At 43.1% G+C, this 18801-nt stretch overlaps 1 protein-coding gene across 4 annotated transcripts in view; it reads left to right on the plus strand.

Moving 5' to 3' along the window:
- Positions 1-18801, plus strand: part of ADGRL4 (adhesion G protein-coupled receptor L4) — a 167604-nt gene that overhangs the window by 77397 nt on the left and 71406 nt on the right. For all 4 annotated transcript variants that reach the window (XM_077277710.1, XM_077277712.1, XM_077277713.1 and 1 more), the window contains 3 exons: positions 3548-3664; positions 7619-7821; positions 12661-12840. In XM_077277710.1, coding sequence (XP_077133825.1) covers positions 3548-3664; positions 7619-7821; positions 12661-12840 — 500 coding nt within the window. The remainder of the gene's footprint in view (positions 1-3547; positions 3665-7618; positions 7822-12660; positions 12841-18801) is intronic.

The following is an 18801-nucleotide window of genomic DNA, read 5'->3' on the forward strand; positions in this document are numbered from 1 at the left end:
AGGGTGATCCATAGGTTAGGAGCATAGCCAGCGGTTACCGTACACGGTTACCATGGTGACGTAATAACACAAGGTGGACTCTGCCAGGGCCTACACTCAGCTCAAGGCTCTAACTCTGCCTGAGACCTACTGCAATCAGTGTCCGTGTTACTGTAATTCAGGACCCGGGGCTGGAGATCCCACATGATGATCCCACGTTATATGACGGAACATCACCCATAAAGTTACATCTAACAATGCGGAAACAGGAGGACGAGTCCATCAAAAACTACAGAAATCTGGACTAAATATAGAGAAAAGAACTAAGGCCCCTTTCACACATCAGTTTTTTGCCATCAGTCACAATCCGTCAAATTTAAAAAAAAAACGGATCCGGCGTCTCATGCTACCGCATCCATTTTTTTCTCATAGACTTGTATTAGCAATTGATGGCCTCACGTTTCATCCGTCATTCGCCGGATCCGTCGAAAATTGTTTTTCCGGCAGCCGGAAACAACGGACAAAGTAAAGTTTTTTTTGTGTCTGTCGAAAAAACAGACAGCGATCCGTCGCTGTCCGTCGTTTGCTAGAATGGAAGCCTATGGTGCTAGATCCGTGAAATGACGAAATCCGGCGATGGATTCCATTTTTTTAAATCCAGCATGCTCCGGATTCAATTAGCCGGATCAGCTCGTCAGATCCGACAAAAAGTCTGACAAAAAAACAATCTGCAATGGATCCGTTTTTTTCAAAATTCGACGGATTGCGACTTATGGGAAAAAACTGATGTGTGAAAGGGGCCTAAGCGTCCATTGTAAACCACAGCAGGCAGGACGCAGTGATGATCTACCCTTAGGGCAGGTGGGGATGAGTGACGGTTCTCTCATCCGAAGATTTTGGTCAATAATGCCAATCACACTCTGATCAGAGATTGATCAGCGTGTGATCCGATTCTCTCCGATGAGGAGAAGATAGAAGCAAAAATGTCTCCATCTCCTTCATTGTGTCAGTCCGTGAAAAATGGAACTGAACTCGGATATCATCCTCGCGGGGTCCGATGTTTTCCTTGGACTCATTGACTTGCATGGCCGAGTGCGATCTAATAATCCAATCCAACCCGGGTACGCTATGATTCTTCCTCACACCGGCTCAGTCAGAGGAAAAAAATCGTTCAGTACATGGCCCCATAGAATTGGTTCGGGTGCAATCGATGTTTTGTTGGATCGCACGCAGACCAAAAATACAGCCATGTGCAGAGCCCGTAGGATTGGCCATCATTTGTGTAGTTCATCCTCTGGGATCTTTAAGGATCAACAAAATGAAAGGTTCACGTGACACAAGATCCTTGGTTCTGATCCTGAGGTCCTTGGTCCCAGACACAGTCACACACCCGTACATGTGGATGTCCATAGCAGTGAAGTGCAGACACTAGTGATGAGCGAGTGTACTCGTTGCTCAGGTTTTCCCCAGCAGGCTCGGTTGACCTCCGAGTATTTTTGACTGCTCGGAGATTTAGTTTTCATCACCTCAGCTGAATGATTTACATCTACTAGCCAGGCTGAGTACATGTGGGGGTTGCCTGGTTGCTAGGGAATTCCCACATGTAATCAAGCTGGCTAATAGTTGTAAATCATGCTGCTGAGGCGATGAAAACATAATCTCCGAGCACTAAAAAATACTCGGAGATCACCCGAGCGTGCTCAGGAAAACCCGAGCAACGAGTACACTCGCTCATCACTAGCAGACACGTATCGTCTTATGATTCACCAGAGTTCTGTTGGTTGGTTCTGGTTCCACAGTAAATAACAGCTAAGGTAATCATGGAGTTTGCAGCTGGGGCAGGACACAGTTTCAATTGACTTTCTAACCCAAAATTTAGACATCACTCTTGAATAGAAAAAAAAAAAGAAGGAAGTAAATCTCCATTGCGAAACTTGGAAAAAAGTTCAATTTATTTAGGCAAATCCATTAAAATCCTTGTTTCATAGTGGTACAGCAAATGATGGGGTACATGATACGACCAACGTGTTTTGACCTGTTAAGCTCTTGAATAAAGTCAAGAAAACTCATGTCCTTATGTCTCCTCTGGTGACAATGTAGAACCAAGGCTCTATGGGGTTGTCATGAGCTCAACGTGGGATGAAGCTAGAGGCCTCCAACAAATAAAGCACAAATCATTCACAATCAGTCTGAAGGTCACAATATTCTGGTGCAAGAACATTGTCTACTCCAAGAGTGCGAAGGCTACAGATCTCCTCTCCTGCACTCATCACTGACTCTCTGCAATCCTCCATGTTGTGCAGAGATGTAATAAGGCTCCAATAGACATCTATGAGGTTATACTGTGCCTCTCCAGTTACATATAGGGATCTGCAGAAGAGGGATCTCTCGTGGTGACACGCTCCATTAGATGCCATAGTAGGGAGCGATCCGTTCCATGATTGCCTCCTACATATCGCACCATATTGAGCAGAATACAGTGACACTCCGTAGTGCAGATCTGTAGTGGCTTCGTGAGCCTTCAGGAGGTGTAGGAGTAGCCAATGGGAAGCAGAGTCCTCTTTAAAGGTGTTATTCCACCGACAACATTTATTACTCCTGCACTGGAGAGGTAGTACATGTATAATCGGTGATCGTCTGACCACTGGAATCACCACGATTCAAAGGTCCCGTGGCCTCCATGATAAAGGTGCAGCAGTGCGTGCTACTGTTTGTAGGAGCGATGCTACCAGTCCCACAAACCCATAGAAGTGAATGTAGCGGAGGCTGTGGATATGCACTAATACTTCATTTACAGTTGGGTCACATATGTGAGAGCTGATTTGCAGGAATCTCAGACTTTGGGTTCTCACTCCTTTAAACAATTGCATTTTTTGCAGTATTAAAAAAATTAGGTTTTTCCATCAATAATATTCAGCAGCAAACGATGGACGCCATCGATCCTGGTAGCAGGGTCTCCTGTCCTCATATATTTGCATCGGTTATGTGTATTTATGACTCTACCGCTCTGTTCACTTCTGTGAGTGACCGCAGGTCCCAAAGTGAATGGAGAGTTGGTCATGTTTGTGCACTCCTGTTCCATGTGGCCCCTCAGGGAAGATGTTAAAGTCTCACCTGGGCCCTGGAGCCTGGGCAGGGCGATACAAAAAGGTCCCTATACCCATACAACAAGCCCAATAGTATTAAAGACCCCAAATAGTTCAGGGCACTTTTGGAGATTTTGCATTGTGGCTCGCGAGCTTCTAGTTGGTCACTCGGGGGCTTTTTTCTTGGTCGGCCCCCCACATATTATACATGTATCAGCTATATGTGATCATGTTCTGTACGGGACGATCCCTTTACAGCCTCATAGGTTCAGTCACATTACTGAGGAATACCCCGAACAGCTTTATCACAGCCTCTATGGTTTATCTAGAAAGTTCTTTGTGTTGCGAGAGTCCTGAAGATTTTGTGCCTCTCGGCTGTTCCCCCTCGTAACTATTTTCAGAGCTGTATACATTTGCCGTAATTATTTCTGTCAACAGCCGCGCGCCGCAGTAACGCGTAATTCCTCCGCTGTCTTTTGCAGCTCTCAAACTGTTTACCTTTGACTCTAACCGCGTGAAGCACATTCACCCGCACGCTCTCATGGAAGGAGATTACATCAAGATTTCTCCAAAGAAAAAAGAAGCCTCGGCGCCGAACGGTAAGGAGCGAACGTACGTCGCCGTGTGTAGGACGGGAAAGGTCAGAACAATTTGCTGTAGGTTTCTAGCGGGTTAAACAAGTCTTCCGAAAGCTTCAGATATTCCATTTGCGGTGGAAAGGCTAATGATCTAAATATTTGTATGCAAATTGCGGCAGGCGTAGAAATAACGGGCACATTAAAGGGCCGTAATTAAAGGGGAACCGTCATTAATACGTAGAATTGTTTATCGTGCTACGTTGTATCGCATATTCAAATGTAATTAAACTTTACGTTTCTTCATTAGAAAGAAAACGAGCGGAGTTTGGATGGCGCTCCCTGCTCTTAATTACATTGTGTCGTAACTTCTTATAAGTAAAGTACCGCACGCATCAGGAGGATTTTACATAGTGCCAATATCGTGGCTGCACTTCGAGAGTCGGGATCTCAGCCACAGATAATACACCAGATATAGGATTGGTCAAGGGGTCTGAAGGATCTTCTGGCCACGGATTGGGTCACTAGAAAGACAACAAATCCGCCATCGTGCACAGGGACTGATATAGAAAGAGGCGTAGCTACTGGGTGGTTGGGAAGGCGCATATATAGCAGTCACCAACATCCTCTCCAAGTAGAGAAAGTATAGGGATTGCCTGTGATAGCCGTAATATCATGAAGTCAGTGTGTATATAACACTAGGGTTATACAAATTATCACAGCAGCAGCGGACGAGAATGTTGACCTTGTTGCAGACAGTGACCTATCATGTAACCATATAAGACTGCAGAAGTTAAGGCCAAGGTTGTGAAGTAGATTGGTACAGATCGTGTTTGGCCATTCAGATGAAGAGGATGGTGACGGCAGCGGGACAGGAGTGCACTGATTTTAGTAGAGGCAGTGACTAAATGATGTATTTGATGATATTAATAAGTAGAGATAAGCGGACCCGTGAGAGTTCAGGTTCTGGTTTCCGACCAAAGTTTAGTCCAAAGAACTGTACTGGAACTTGGGCCTGAACGCGAACTGCATTGAAATCAATTGGGACCAGAACGTTGAAGCTGGAAAATGATAATCTCTCTCTTGTTCAGAGTTCAGCACCGGACACTAGGTATACGGACGGTACGAACCCCCAAACTTTACAGATCAGGTTCACTCATCTCTATTAATAAGGATGGGATTAGATCTGACATTGTCAGGAGTAATAGACATGGAGCACTGCAGCAAGTCAGACGTTGTGAGTGATAGTAGCAGCAGAAGATGAATGTTCTGATCTTGTAGGGAGCAGTGACCTGTTGTTTACTCATATAATTATATCCACAAGGATAAGATTAGATCACACAGGATCAATGTCTTAAATGAATAGAGATGGAGCACTGTAATCAATCAGGTTTTGTGAATGATAATAGCAGGAGGGGAATATACTGATTTTATATGGGGCAGTGACTTGTTCATTCACCTTATAATAACTAGGAAAATGCATCTAACAAGGGCAGGCACTATCATAAATGTGAATAGCATTAGAGGTGAAAAGAGATGGAACAGTGAAGCCAATTAGATGTTGTTTTGATTAATGATAGCAGCTGCAGATGAATGTGTTGATCTTCTCGGGGGCAGTGACCTGTTCACTCATGTGGTGATATTAATAAATATGGAGATACATCTGACACTGTTACTGTTATGATGGAGTAGAATTGTAACAACAATTCCAATCAGATGTTGAGAGTTGTGACAGCAGCAGGAGAGGAATGTGCTGATTTTGTAGGGGACAGTGACTGGCTCATTCATCGGATAACAACAAGGATGAGATTAGATCTGACAGAGACACCATCATAAATGAGTAAAAATAACACTCTGTAACTATTGGAATATTGTGATGACAGCGGCAGGAGAAGAGTGTGTTGATCTTGTGGGGGGAAGTGACCTGTTCAGTTATGTGAATATATCAATAAGGCTGAGGTTACATACAATTGTGTCATAAAGTCCAGTATATGGGGGATGCTCAGTAGCCAGCGCAATGATAGGAATAATGACAGCAGAAGGAGAGGGATATGATGATTTTGAGGGAGAAAGTAACCTGTCCTTTCATTTGATTGAGATAATGTATCTTCGGATGTGTAATGCCGCAGTGTTCATTATACTCCGTGTCTGTGACTATATACGATACACCGTTCCTATGCGTCATATACATCCACAGTCACCTGTATACCGTACATTGTTTTCTCTAGCAGCTCAGACAGCGGGATCCGGGCGCTGAATACCAATGACAATGGAGGTGAATAACACTGCGAGCTCAGTCCTTAATAGCCAGAGCAAATGACTTTAAAGAACGATTTAATCAAAGAAATGTGCCACAGCTCATTAAAATAGTATTAGCTGAATAAATGAGCACAATGCAATGCGAGACCTGACAGCATTTGTCAAATCGCCCCCTCAAGTATTAATCTAGGTGCAATTAGGCAAACAACCATCCACCGTGTATTTAGGGGGAATATACATGTATTTACTGTTAGTGTGTTTGTGGAGGTAGACGGGAAAGCGAAATGAAAGTATCGAGCTAGAAGAATAATTATCTGGCAGAGCTCGGCAATCACATCCAATTCACAACAGGAAACCGCTGGCTCTGAGGATGACGGGCGGGAACGGATCCCTTTATCTGTATTTAAATGATCGCTAAATGACAGAATAATGCAATATTTAAAAAGTCTAATTCAATGGCCGGGGAGTAGCAACAATGTAACGTCTTGGGAAATGTTCTGGAGGAAACTTTTGGGTGTTGGTTTTACTTGTCATTCAACGAAAAAAATGGGTAATAGAGAAGCAAGGCAGGAAAAGTTGTGAAGACTCCGAACTTTCTGTAACACGGTGCACATAGAAAAATTACATATAGTGTACGACTCTGAATTCATGCAGAAGTTTCTTTATAAATTATTTAGAATCTGCAAAAAAGAATTGTGGCACGATCCAGCAAATGGCAATTTATCAATCAGATACAGTAGGTGGGTAATTTATCTATTTTCCTCCACCGGGTGGCGCTGCACATCGCCATCAATCATGCTGTTACATCACAGTGATCATTGGTCAGTGCCTGCAGCACTAACGGAGGGCTACTACATTGGCAACCGCCTAGATGCATTGGACCATTCGATACAGCAGCATCCAGGCTGTTAGACAGAGGGAGAAAGTGTCATCTGTCGCTCTAAAAGGAGTGCAAGCGCAGGGTGCACACAGGGGAAATGGCTTTATGATTGTGCCAAAGGCCAGTGTATATATATGAAAGGCAACAAATGTCTCAATCTTGCTGCATTTTATCCAATGCAAGCACAGGGTACAGACAAGTTTACTGGATTTATATCTCGTAGATTCTGCCAAAGGCCAGTGTATATTTAAAAGGCAAAAAAGTGCCAATATTGCTGTATTTTATCCAATGTCCTCCCCCCCCAAAAAAAAAAAAAATTAATAAAAGTTAATCAACAAGTTTTAAGTACTCCAAAATGGCGCCAACTGAAATGATAGATCAAGCTGCAAAAAAAAAACAACAACAAAACAAACCTACATGCGGTTCAGTCTGTGCAAAAATAAAGCAGTTATGGCGCTCTGAATACAGACATGCAAAAAAAAAGAGAAATAGGCCCAGTAATAATGGCAGGTGAACTCTCTGGTAATGAAGATGTTAAAAAAAAAAAAAAAGTATTAGGGTATGCGCAGGCTCATAATATAACGACTTCACCTTAAAAAAAAGCAAGCGGGTGCGTCGCCGTCATAGTGATGCCGTATACACAAACCCATAAATGGAAGCCATAGGAAGATTCTTCTTCAATACATATACATTGTATCTGCTTATTGCATCTGTCTGCCTTCTGCGTATATTGATGACATGTCGACTTTACACAAAACAACAGGAAAGGCAGAAAGCTACAAAACGCACGAGCGTCAGATGTGCAGCCTGACATCTCTGTGTTCTCTCCTTGACGCCAGGTACGGTAAGTGTCGTGTTCCTTCGATATGACAATATCGGATCTCTCCTTGCATCATCGGAAGACGAGGCAGAAACAGACAATTATAACACTTTGGAGGCAAGTGAGATTGTAAATTCTCCAGTAATTGCAGCCGCGATCAACTCCAATCCTCCGACACTTTACCAACTGGAAAAAATCCTGTTTATTCTAAAGCATTTACAGGTGAGCGCAATTCTGTATCTTCTTCATAAATAAAAATGATATTTTGTGCTTTATTAATAATAATAATAATAATAGTCTTTATTTATATAGCGCCAACATATTCCGCAGCGCTTTACAGTTAAACAGTTTCAAACACAGCAGTCATAAGTAACAACGTTAACAATACAATAATAAAGCACAATAAGCCGCCCCTGCTCGTGAGAGCTTACAATCTACAATGAGGGGGGGGAGATACAAAGTACAGGTGTGTATTTACAATGAGGGTCCAGCTATCTTCATGGGGTGGGGGATAGATGAAGATAGTGAATGGGCTACACACAAACATAAAATGACTGATTAGTGAACGTGGTAGGCCGCTCTGAACAAATGTGTTTTGAGTGAGCGCCTAAAGCTATGCAAGTAGTGGATGGTCCTAATTTGTTGGGGTAGAGCATTCCAGAGGATTGGTGCAGCATGGGAGAAGACTTGGAGTCGGGAGTGGGAGGTACGGATTAGTGCAGAGGTTAGTCGAAAGTCGCTTGCAGAGCGCAGCAGTCGGTTAGGCCGATAGACAGAAATGAGGAAGGAGATGTAAGGGGGTGCCGCACTGTGGAGAGCTTTGTGGGTGAGAACAAGTACTTTGAATTGTATCCTGTGTGCTTTGCAGGAAGACGGACAGGTAACTGTATTCTAGTTGATTAGACTCGGGGGTTCCTTCCTAAACCCAAAATATTGTCTGCATGGAATGAATGTTACCACCCACTACAGCTACCATGTCAGTAGTTCTGTGTCTCCACCATGAGCAAAAGCAGCTCTCTCCTCCCCTCTCTCAGCAGGAAGTCTCAGCACTATGCAGCGTCTGAATTACATCCAGCCAGTTCGCTGCATGGCGTGGTGCATCGAGCCAGAGAAATCACATCAGCATAAGCAATACTTGATATCATGGAATGAGTTTTCAATTAGCCCATAAAAATAGTATAAAACATGGAATTGGAAAAAACTAAGCTTAAACAGTAACTATTTTTTATTTCATTTTGATCAGCCTTTACAAAGTTATGAATCTTTGGTATACACTTTATTACCTTACGTTGCAACTTCTTACTGTAACATCATGCTGAAGGTGCTGCTTTATATGTCTAATCTATACTCTCCCCAGTTTGAGCTTCTCTGTCCACCTCCTCAACACTGAGGCAGGGAGAGTAGTCTTAAATAGAAATGGGCGAACCCAAACAGTAAAGTTCGAGGTCCGTACCGAACACCTAGTGTTCGTGCACAGACCCCAAACACGGACTTCACCAGAAAGTCTGTGTTACTGTTTGGGTTCAGCACCCTTAACATTGGCTTCTTTCTACTCTGCCATCTGCATGACAGCGAGAGAAACACTGGCACCTCTGCTCTGATTCAGCGGTAAGATCATTACCACCGGTCAGAGCTGCGGTTACCGCCAGTCACAGGTTGTGCTGATGAGAGACTACTACTGACGTCAGCCTATGCCTGCTGCCACTGATAACAGTGAGATCAGGTGCTGCTGATGAGAGTATTTATCAGCCACTGCCTGTGCTATAAATAAAACATGACATTGAGTCTCTTCTATTTTTGATAACCAGCGCAGGCAAAACTGACAGCTGTGGGTTGCAACCCTCAGCTGTCAGCTTTATCATGGCTGGTTATCAAGAATAATGGGGTCACATGCAAATTTTTTAATTATTTAAATAAATAATTTAAAAACCTGCATGGGGTCCCCAACATTTTTGACAACCAGCCGAGCTAAAGCAAGCAGCTGGGGGCTGGTATTCTCAGACTGGTACGAGGCCATAGATATTGCCCCCCCCAGCCTGAAAATAGTAGCCTGCAGCCGCCCCACTAAAGGCATATTTATTGGATGAGCCATTTATGGCACGTTGCCCAGCTCTTCCCACTTAACCTCGTGCGGTGGCAAGTGGGGTAATAGTTGTGGGGTTGATGTCTGCTGTTTTACGGCCACAGACATCAAGCACACAGGTTAGTAAGGGAGAGATGTCTGTAAGGCACCCCCATTACTAACAACATAGTCAGATTGTAAAAAAGCACAGCCAGAATAAAATCCCTTAATTAAATAATGAAAAAGACTCCATTATTTGAAATAAAAAATAAAAAGAACAGTTATACTCACTTTTATGCCTAAACCACAGATGCCCTTGTCACCTGTAAAAGCCCCAAAAAATAATAAACAACCATATCCCTCACCTGTCCGATGTAAAAATAATCCACACTGTCCCATAATGATCCGGATGATTTGGAGAGCAGTCACATCCGGGGACTGCTCTCCCCGCCAGCCAGCTCACACTGAGGCAGGAGCATAATCATACTCCTGCAGTATGTTGCACTGAACTGCTGTGAAAAAGTTCACTGGATGCCATAGCTGATGAACACTGGTGACCTCACTTACCTCACCGCTCACCACATGAGAACCTTCTCACAAAGTGAGCGGTGCCGCAAGTGAGGTCACCAGTGTTTATCAACTATGAAGTCCATTGACCTTTCTCATAGGAAGTCAGAGCTACACACTGCAGGAGTATGATTATGCTCCTGTCTCAGTGTGAGCCGGCTGGCGTGAATAGTGATCGCTCTCCAAATTATCCGGATTGTCATGGGACAGTATGGATTATCTTCACGTTGGAAAGGTGAGGGATATTGTTGATTATGAATTTAATTCTTTTCCAGGGGACATTGGCTTCTGTAGATTAGGTGTAAAGATGAGTATTGTGGTTGCTTATTATTTTCTGTTTTTCCAGAGGACATGGCTTCAATCGATTAGGTGCAAAGGTGCCTTTTTATTTTTATTTCAAATAAAGGAGTCAGTGTATTTATTTTAATGAAATGACTTTATTCTCCCTGTGTTATTTTTTTACAATGTAACTATGGGGTTAGTAATGTGAAGCTCTCCAGCCTTGTTTCTGGAGCACCCCCACGTAATGGGGATGTCACGGTGGCCAGACCCGGTCCGTGGTCCTTTGAGGGGAGTCCAATAAAAGGAAGAGTTTCTATGGGAATAGAGTTCGTGACGCCAGCTGTGGTATTCGGTCAGGGTGACCGACGCTGCTCAGGGGTCCACTGGGGTGATGTGTTGGCAGCTAGATGGTATACCTTCCCACAGGTGAAGTGTGTCCCCAGGGCTTCCCAGAGTGTAGATGGTGAATGGTGTGAGGCGCAGTGAATAACGAGGACACAAGGTTGCAGTCTCTTTACCTTTACTGAAGGCTTCAGCATCCACAGTCCAGGGTACCGACCACAGGGCAGACAGAGTCCGGCCGGTCTGAAGGCAAATCCAGAGTCCCCCTTATCCAGGTGGAAATCAGTAGCCTTCCTACTAGCGCCTGGGTGTTGTAGTACCTCCCTGCTGAGCTTCTCGGTAAGGTCCTCACAACTATTGCAGATGTTATGTCTTGGTCTCTCTGTCCCCCTGATGGATAGGATAGGACAAACCCGTATGACTGGTGGCCTGAGGCTTTTTACAGGGACTCTATCACTGCAACGACCAGGACTCTGGGGCGCTGCATTTCTACATAATTTCACCCTGACTAGTTGAGACCCTTCCTGGTACTCAGCCAGCCCCCTCCCATACGCTGCTGTCAGTATTCACTGCCATTACTTTAGTCTCTTTTTATGGCTGGTAGGTGGATAAAGGGTGATGGAATAGTAGGTTATAAGACCTGGCAGTGTCACCGTATCTGCTCCACGGTTAGAAAAAGACGAAATTAGTCATATCCTACAGAAAGACGGGAGAGAACATGAGCCGCGTAGAGCGTCCTACCTCCAGATAGGTAAATCAGCCTTATTGAGTTACTACTGGAGGAACGTACAATGTTCAGAATTACAGGCTTTCTGCACAATCCGATAATTCTATCAGCGGAGCGGACGATTATGAAGCGGCGTACAGTTCAGGGCTCTAAATCAGAAAGACGACGCAACCAAATTAGAATTGTCTTTAATGCTCAGTAAAATGAAAACGAGCCTGTTGTGTGGATGCGGCCACAATCGGCTGGGAGAGATAAGCGAGTATTAATTCCAGTGCTAGGAAGGCGCAGAGCGGGATGGATCGCCGCCGTCCCCATTATACCGGTATACTGTGCGCCTTCTGCTGCATCTCCGTAATTCCCACCGCAGTAAACATGATTCTAGTTATCGTTGTCATTGATACATCTTATCTCTCATCGGACAGTTTCTATGGCAACTTGATTGAAGAAGTTACAATTCTGGAAGTTTGAAAGTGATGTGTTGTCGCAGTAACCCTATAAATAAATATCTAGGGGGCGCCAGGTTTCACTTTCACGGGTCTGGGAAAGCTGGTGACAGCCATTGTGGCAAATAATATGTCCCCTATAACAGTATCCACAGTGGCCATCACCCAGCTTTTCCAGACTGCTGAATGGCTTCTAATCGGTATATTACTATACGGGGGGGAATTACAGGTTGTATCTCCATGTTATAGAGCTGAAGGAGCTGAACAGGTTAATGTATCGTGTTATAGGAAGTGATTCAGTATAATTTGTCTTATTGTCCAGTGGGCGGTCCTACTAATGAAGGATGGCAATCCTCGTTAACTAGAACCGCCCACTGGACTCCTAAGCAGGGATTTTAATGAAAAATATATAAGTTTTACTTAATCATTTTCCAAAAACGATCTATCCTTCTGCTGAGCTCCTCCTGGTGTATAGACCACCGTCAGCCGCTCAGAGACCGTGCTTAAAGAAGGTGGGAAACATCTCAAACATTTAAGTCTCATGCACCCGGTTCTACGACACTTTATGGTATGATATATTTTTTTTCATTTATTTATCATCATATAAATCCTTTTTCCACTTTATGGATTGTTTTCAGCCGTCTATTGATACAGAAGCAACAAAATGTGCATTTTGGAAATATGCGCCAGAGTCATTGCGGGGAGAGTGGTCTACGGGAGGGTGCGAGGTGGAATATTCCAATATTTCCCACACGGCGTGCAAATGTGATCACCTGACTCATTTCGCTATTCTGATGTCATCGCCCAATTATAACCAGGTGAGGATCTGTCAAATGCTTTATTGTATATGTTGTCTTAAAGAGACAGTACCAACAATATAAAGTACGGTAAGTGAGAAGGGTTTTATGACACTGGAATACAGAGTCCCGGTGTATGTGAAAGGAAAGCTATCATCAGAAAATGGCCTATTGGTTAAGCAAGGAATATGTGCACATGTATTCTTTTTTTATTTTAGCAAAGTTCTTTTTTTTTTCATCTTACAATTTTTTTATATATATTATTATATATAATAGTAATCTTGCAACATTCACACTGGGTCTGATTTACATTTAAACTTCCTGTTTTTTAAGGAAGAATTTTCAGAAGGCTCATTATAATCACAGATACTATTACAATGGCTGATAATACCTCTATATACAGCTGATAAAACAGGATCCACCATTCACAATAGGTGATGTCACAGCTCACCTCCTCGTCCTGTACAATGACTGATAAGACCTCTATATACAGTAGATAACACAGGATCCACCATTCACAATAGGTGATGTCACAGCTCACCTCCTCCTCCTCCTGTACAATGACTGATAACACCTCTATATACAGTAGATAACACAGGATCCTCCATTCACAATAGGTGATGTCACAGCTCACCTCCTCCTCCTGTACAATGACTGATAACACCTCTATATACAGTAGATAACACAGGATCCACCATTCACAATAGGTGATGTCACAGCTCACCTCCTCCTCCTGTACAATGTCTGATAACACCTCTATATACAGTAGATAACACAGGATCCACCATTCACAATAGGTGATGTCACAGCTCACCTCCTCCTCCTGTACAATGACTGATAAGACCTCTATATACAGTAGATAACACAGGATCCACCATTCACAATAGGTGATGTCACAGCTCACCTCCTCCTCCTGTACAATGTCTGATAACACCTCTATATACAGTAGATAACACAGGATCCACCATTCACAATAGGTGATGTCACAGCTCACCTCCTCCTCCTGTGCAATGACTGATAACACCTCTATATACAGTAGATAACACAGGATCCACCATTCACAATAGGTGATATCACAGCTCACCTCCTCCTCCTGTACAATGATAACACCTGTATATACAGTAGATAACACAGGATCCACCATTCACAATAGGTGATGTCACAGCTCACCTCCTCCCTCTTTCATCACAATGACCTTTGCACACTCTCATTAGATGTTTCAATACAAAAGATCATGTCAGTCTGTTCATTGCAGCTAATGCACATGTGCATTTCTTGAAACAACAGGAAGTTGATCCAAAACCAAATTTGAATTTAATCCTCAATGTCTACAGTACTTATTCTATTATATTTTAACTAAAAATTCCCTAACGTTCCATCTCTTTCTCTTGCTGTATTCTATTTCCCTGCATTTTATTTTAGTCCGTTCTGATGACCTTTCCCTTGATAATCTCCATTGCATGCTGGGATACTCAAATTAGACATCAACGGGGTCCGGGGATGCTTTCCTCACCCTGAAGCAAAGCATCATCAGTGACGTCCATGTCTAGGGCTGGTCTCTGTTCTCCCTGCCCTGTTCTCTCATTTTCAATGTGCATTTTAATGAGTCTATCACTGTGAGCAGGGAGCGCATACTGAGCATGTGTCAGATCTGATGACCCGCACATGCTCAGTAGAGCAGGGAGTAGCCCCGCCCCTGAACTAGACATCACTTATAACACTGCACTGAAGGGTGGTGAAAGCATCTGCGGCAGTGACTGTGGCCCCAGTCCCCCGATGACGTTTCTTTCTAGTATCCCAGCATGCACTGGGGATTCTCAAACCAAACATTATCAGCACAGAAGATAGAGAGGGAGCAGTAGGGAGTGTTTCACTAAAGAGGGAGCAGTAGGGAGTATTTCATTAAAGCGTGAGTAAGTGACTAGATTATTTCATTGAATAGATATTAAGGATTGAATTGGTTTTGGACGTCTCCTTTCCTATATGTCAGAAATCCCCAGTGGTCGGGGTGAGAATTGCAATATTTAAATTTTTATTGTTAGCACAGATTGTGATATGACAAAAAAACACATTAGCAAAAATAAGAAAAAATACACAAAAAATAACAATTTAACCAATGAGTCTCAGCTTCCGTTATACCTGTGAATATCACCAGAGAGCTGGAAATCCTCCCAGTAAGATTAAAGGGACGACTGACAGAATCCAGGAGAATCTCTGTCCCCATTAACCCCCTAGTGCCCAGCCTATTGTTTTTTAACTTTTTCTTTTCAAGAGACATTCCTTTTTATTGTTTCTTTGTTGCAGCTGCACCAATAATTGTTTTGTTTAATCCTTAGTTTATTTGGGGTCCATGCAACTTGTCAGTCACTTTCCATTTTATTTTTTGGAATGTGGGATGAACAAGAAATAAACAATTCTGGGATCTTATTGCTTTTTTTTGTGCGCGATCTAGGCATTAATCGAGTTCTTGTTGATGCAGAGATACCGGCTGAACGTCATCAACATTTTCACTAAGATACAGAGAAAATAATTAGTTTCCACTTTTTTTATTATTAGCCATTGATTAGCTGCACCAATCACACACAGTCCACATCAGCTGGAGTTTTAACGCTTCCTTCTGCCTCGGATTGATCATGACCACTGCAGACAATCAATGGGCAGGAGGACTCCGGCAGCATTACTGAGAAGAAGCCGTGATCCAGACGGTCTGTGTATTTTATTTTTTTTTTTCATGTTGGCGCAATCATGAACCCATTTTTAATCTAAGTAAAAGCAGTGGACGATCACATTATATGACCGAGATCGGAAGTTCCTGTGATCCCAATCGTTAGAGCAAAGGCTCAGCTGTCGTTTCACAGCTAAACACCCGGGAGCTGGATGGTATAAAAAGGCAAAGCTCTAGTGTAAGTCACAAAGTGGCTGCTAAAAAAAGTGTATAGATAGTCACTTAGGGGTTAACTCATGCCTCTCCTGACTAATATGGGATTTATAGAAGGCAGAATCCGGAGGAATGGATTTAACTCTTTACTAAGCTTTGTACTAAAGCGCTGACATCCGCTCCTTCTCTAATTCTATATACCAAGCATTAAATAAATAATGATTCTCCGCGTTCTCTAATTATTGATCAGGTAAAACCCAATCACAGACTTCATATTATTTTCTCGTTGGTGTCTGCAGAGATTACTTTATGCTTAATAGAAATGGATTTGAGGAGACTCGCTGAAGTCAATGAGTTTCAATCCATCTCGGCTTTTGCTTACGGCTTTTTTCTATTTAGCATTTTCCTAATTTTTATAATACGTAAGTGCTTAACCAGCGTAAAATCTGCAAAGAATTCATCTTCTGAGTGCCAAGCACACGTTACGTGGCCTGGGAGCTAAAGAGTCACGGACTGTTGTCATCAAATGCCCCAAATATATCTATATGGCCCCATAGACCCAGCTTATTGCTAAAGCGTGTCCTCTGGGCGTATGCAGTGTGGTATATGGCGGTATACCTTATCATTCACAGCATGCGCTTCCATGTATGTAGAGTGGTGCCCGGGGAAAAGTCATTTAAGTGGCACTGTTGTGAATCGTGCAGCTGATGAACTGTGCACAAAATCCAAAATGTTCTGTTTTTGTGTCTTCTGCCTTTTTTTCACATTTTAGTTCAAAAAGTTGCATTATTAAAATATTGCAAGAAAGACCCAAACTGCGCAAAAATAAAACTAAACAGATCCAAAGGACGTCTGTCAAACCAAATTTACAAAATAGGCCGGATTCATCATCGCATTTTCGCACGTTTTTTTCGAGTGATTGCCTCTCAATTAGTGACTTTTTAATTTGCAACAAATTCATTAAATGATTTTTGCCTTTTTTCAAGTTGTTTTTTATGATTTAGTTTTCTGAATTTTTTATCAATGTGGCTGTTCCACGTGTTTTAAATAGATTCCCGAAATACAACTTTTTAAAAAGTTACAATTTGGTGCAACTCTACTCACGTCCTCCCCTAGAGTGATTTTATGGATGCCTGATATTTTGGCCCATTTTTTGTAACATTTTGAGAAACGTTTGATTTTTCACACTAGCAAGTTGCAAATCCAGTTGAAGATGTAAAAAAAAGACAATTTGGGGCTTTGTGCAAAAGTCATGAATGCCGTGCACTGTTTTGATTCATTTGATGCAAAAAAAAGTCAGCAAAAACCACAAGTCAAAAAACAAAAGTGCCTTAAAAAATGCAAAGGAATTATCGGACCCATAATCTTGTGGGTAAAGGAGAAAGATTACAAATAGTTCTTCTAGTTTTCAAATCTGTTCATCCGTTGCTCCCCTAAAAATCTTTTGGCAATATGCAAATAAAGGTGCTCAGTGTAAGGGCTCATACCCACCTGCTAGAAAAAAAAACGGTCCGTAATCTGAACCGAAAAAATTGGATGCAAACTATGCGATTGTCATGCGAGTTCAATGCGATTTTTAATCGCACCATCCGTTTTACATCCGTATGACATCCGTATGTGATGCGTTTTTTTTTCTCTGCAACTATTTTTTTACAATCATTTACAGGACCATTTACAGTGTGCTATGTCACAGAATGGTAAGGTATCTGTAAAAAATGGTCGTAAAACGGATGGTCCGTATTCCGTGCGGTTTTTTTATCGCACCCATTGACTTGCATTGGTGAGACTCGCAGCAAATCGCAGCATGCTGCGATTTTTTTTTCTCAGTCCGATTTCGGCTGAGAAAAAAATTGCAAATGAGATGTCACCTATTGAATAACATTGGTCCGAGTGCAATCCGATTTTTTATCAGATTGCACTTGTCTGCACTTGTCTGTTTTCCTCGCAAGTGAGTATGAGCCCTAAACTGGTGTAACTAAACAGTGTATCATTCCACATACATAGTTAACATGACGGCACCTCCTTCATTGGTGATTAGGCTACTTTCACACTTCCGTTTTTTTTAATCCGTCACAATGCGTCGGCGCGACGTATCGACAGATGCGTCAAAAATAGTGAAAAACGGATGCAACGCATCCAGTATTTCGACGGATCCGCTAGACGGTTCCGTCGAAAAACTGGATGCGTTGCATCCGTTTTTACCATCCGTTTCATCCACTTTTTTGACGGATCCGTTTTCCATGCCTAAAAATGGGAGTCTCCCAAATGTGATTGGCTACTGGAAAATAGGGAAACCAATATATTGCCTGGCTGGCTGTCTTCAGGCTGGCAGGAGTCTTGCTGGCACATTTGGGGGTGACGCCCCAGGCCAGGTTTATATAGATTTGGGGCCTGTCTGGCCAATTGGCTACAAATTCCTGATTCTGAGCATACTCGATGTAAAAAAACGGATTCCAGCGCTGGATTCTGCGTCCATAGGCTTCCATTCTAGTCAACGACGTATGCTGCAGGATTTGTCGCGACACGTCAAAAAACACAGACAAAAAACGTTACATTGAGCGTTTTTTCCAGACGACGGTCCGCCAAAACACGACGGATCCGTCGCACGACAGATGTGACGTGTGGCCATCCGTCGCGATCCATCGCTAATACAAGTCTGTGGGAAAAAAACGGATCATGCAGGCACATTTGCAGGATCCGTTTTTTTCCCAAAACGACGGATTGCAACGGATCTGAAAAGACCGTGTGAAAGAGGCCTTAACTGCGCTCATTACCAGCAGTGTCGGAAGATAAACCTCCAGCATGTGTGTCCTGTCCCTGCAGTGCACAAACCAGCACAGACATCACTCTCTCCTCCCTGCTGATGTCACTGCAGTGCAGGAACGAGTACAGACATCGCTCTCTCCTCCCTGCTGATATCAATGCAGGAGCGAGCACAGACATCACTCTCTCCTCCCTGCTGATGTCACTGCAGTGCAGGAACTAGTACAGACATCGCTCTCTCTCCTCCCTGCTGATGTCACTGCAGTGCAGGAGCGAGCACAGACATCACTCTCTCCTCCCTGCTGATGTCACTGCAGCACACAAACCAGCACAGACATCAC

This window comes from Ranitomeya variabilis, chromosome 8, assembly GCF_051348905.1.
Source record: "Ranitomeya variabilis isolate aRanVar5 chromosome 8, aRanVar5.hap1, whole genome shotgun sequence".
NCBI lineage: Eukaryota > Metazoa > Chordata > Amphibia > Anura > Dendrobatidae > Ranitomeya > Ranitomeya variabilis.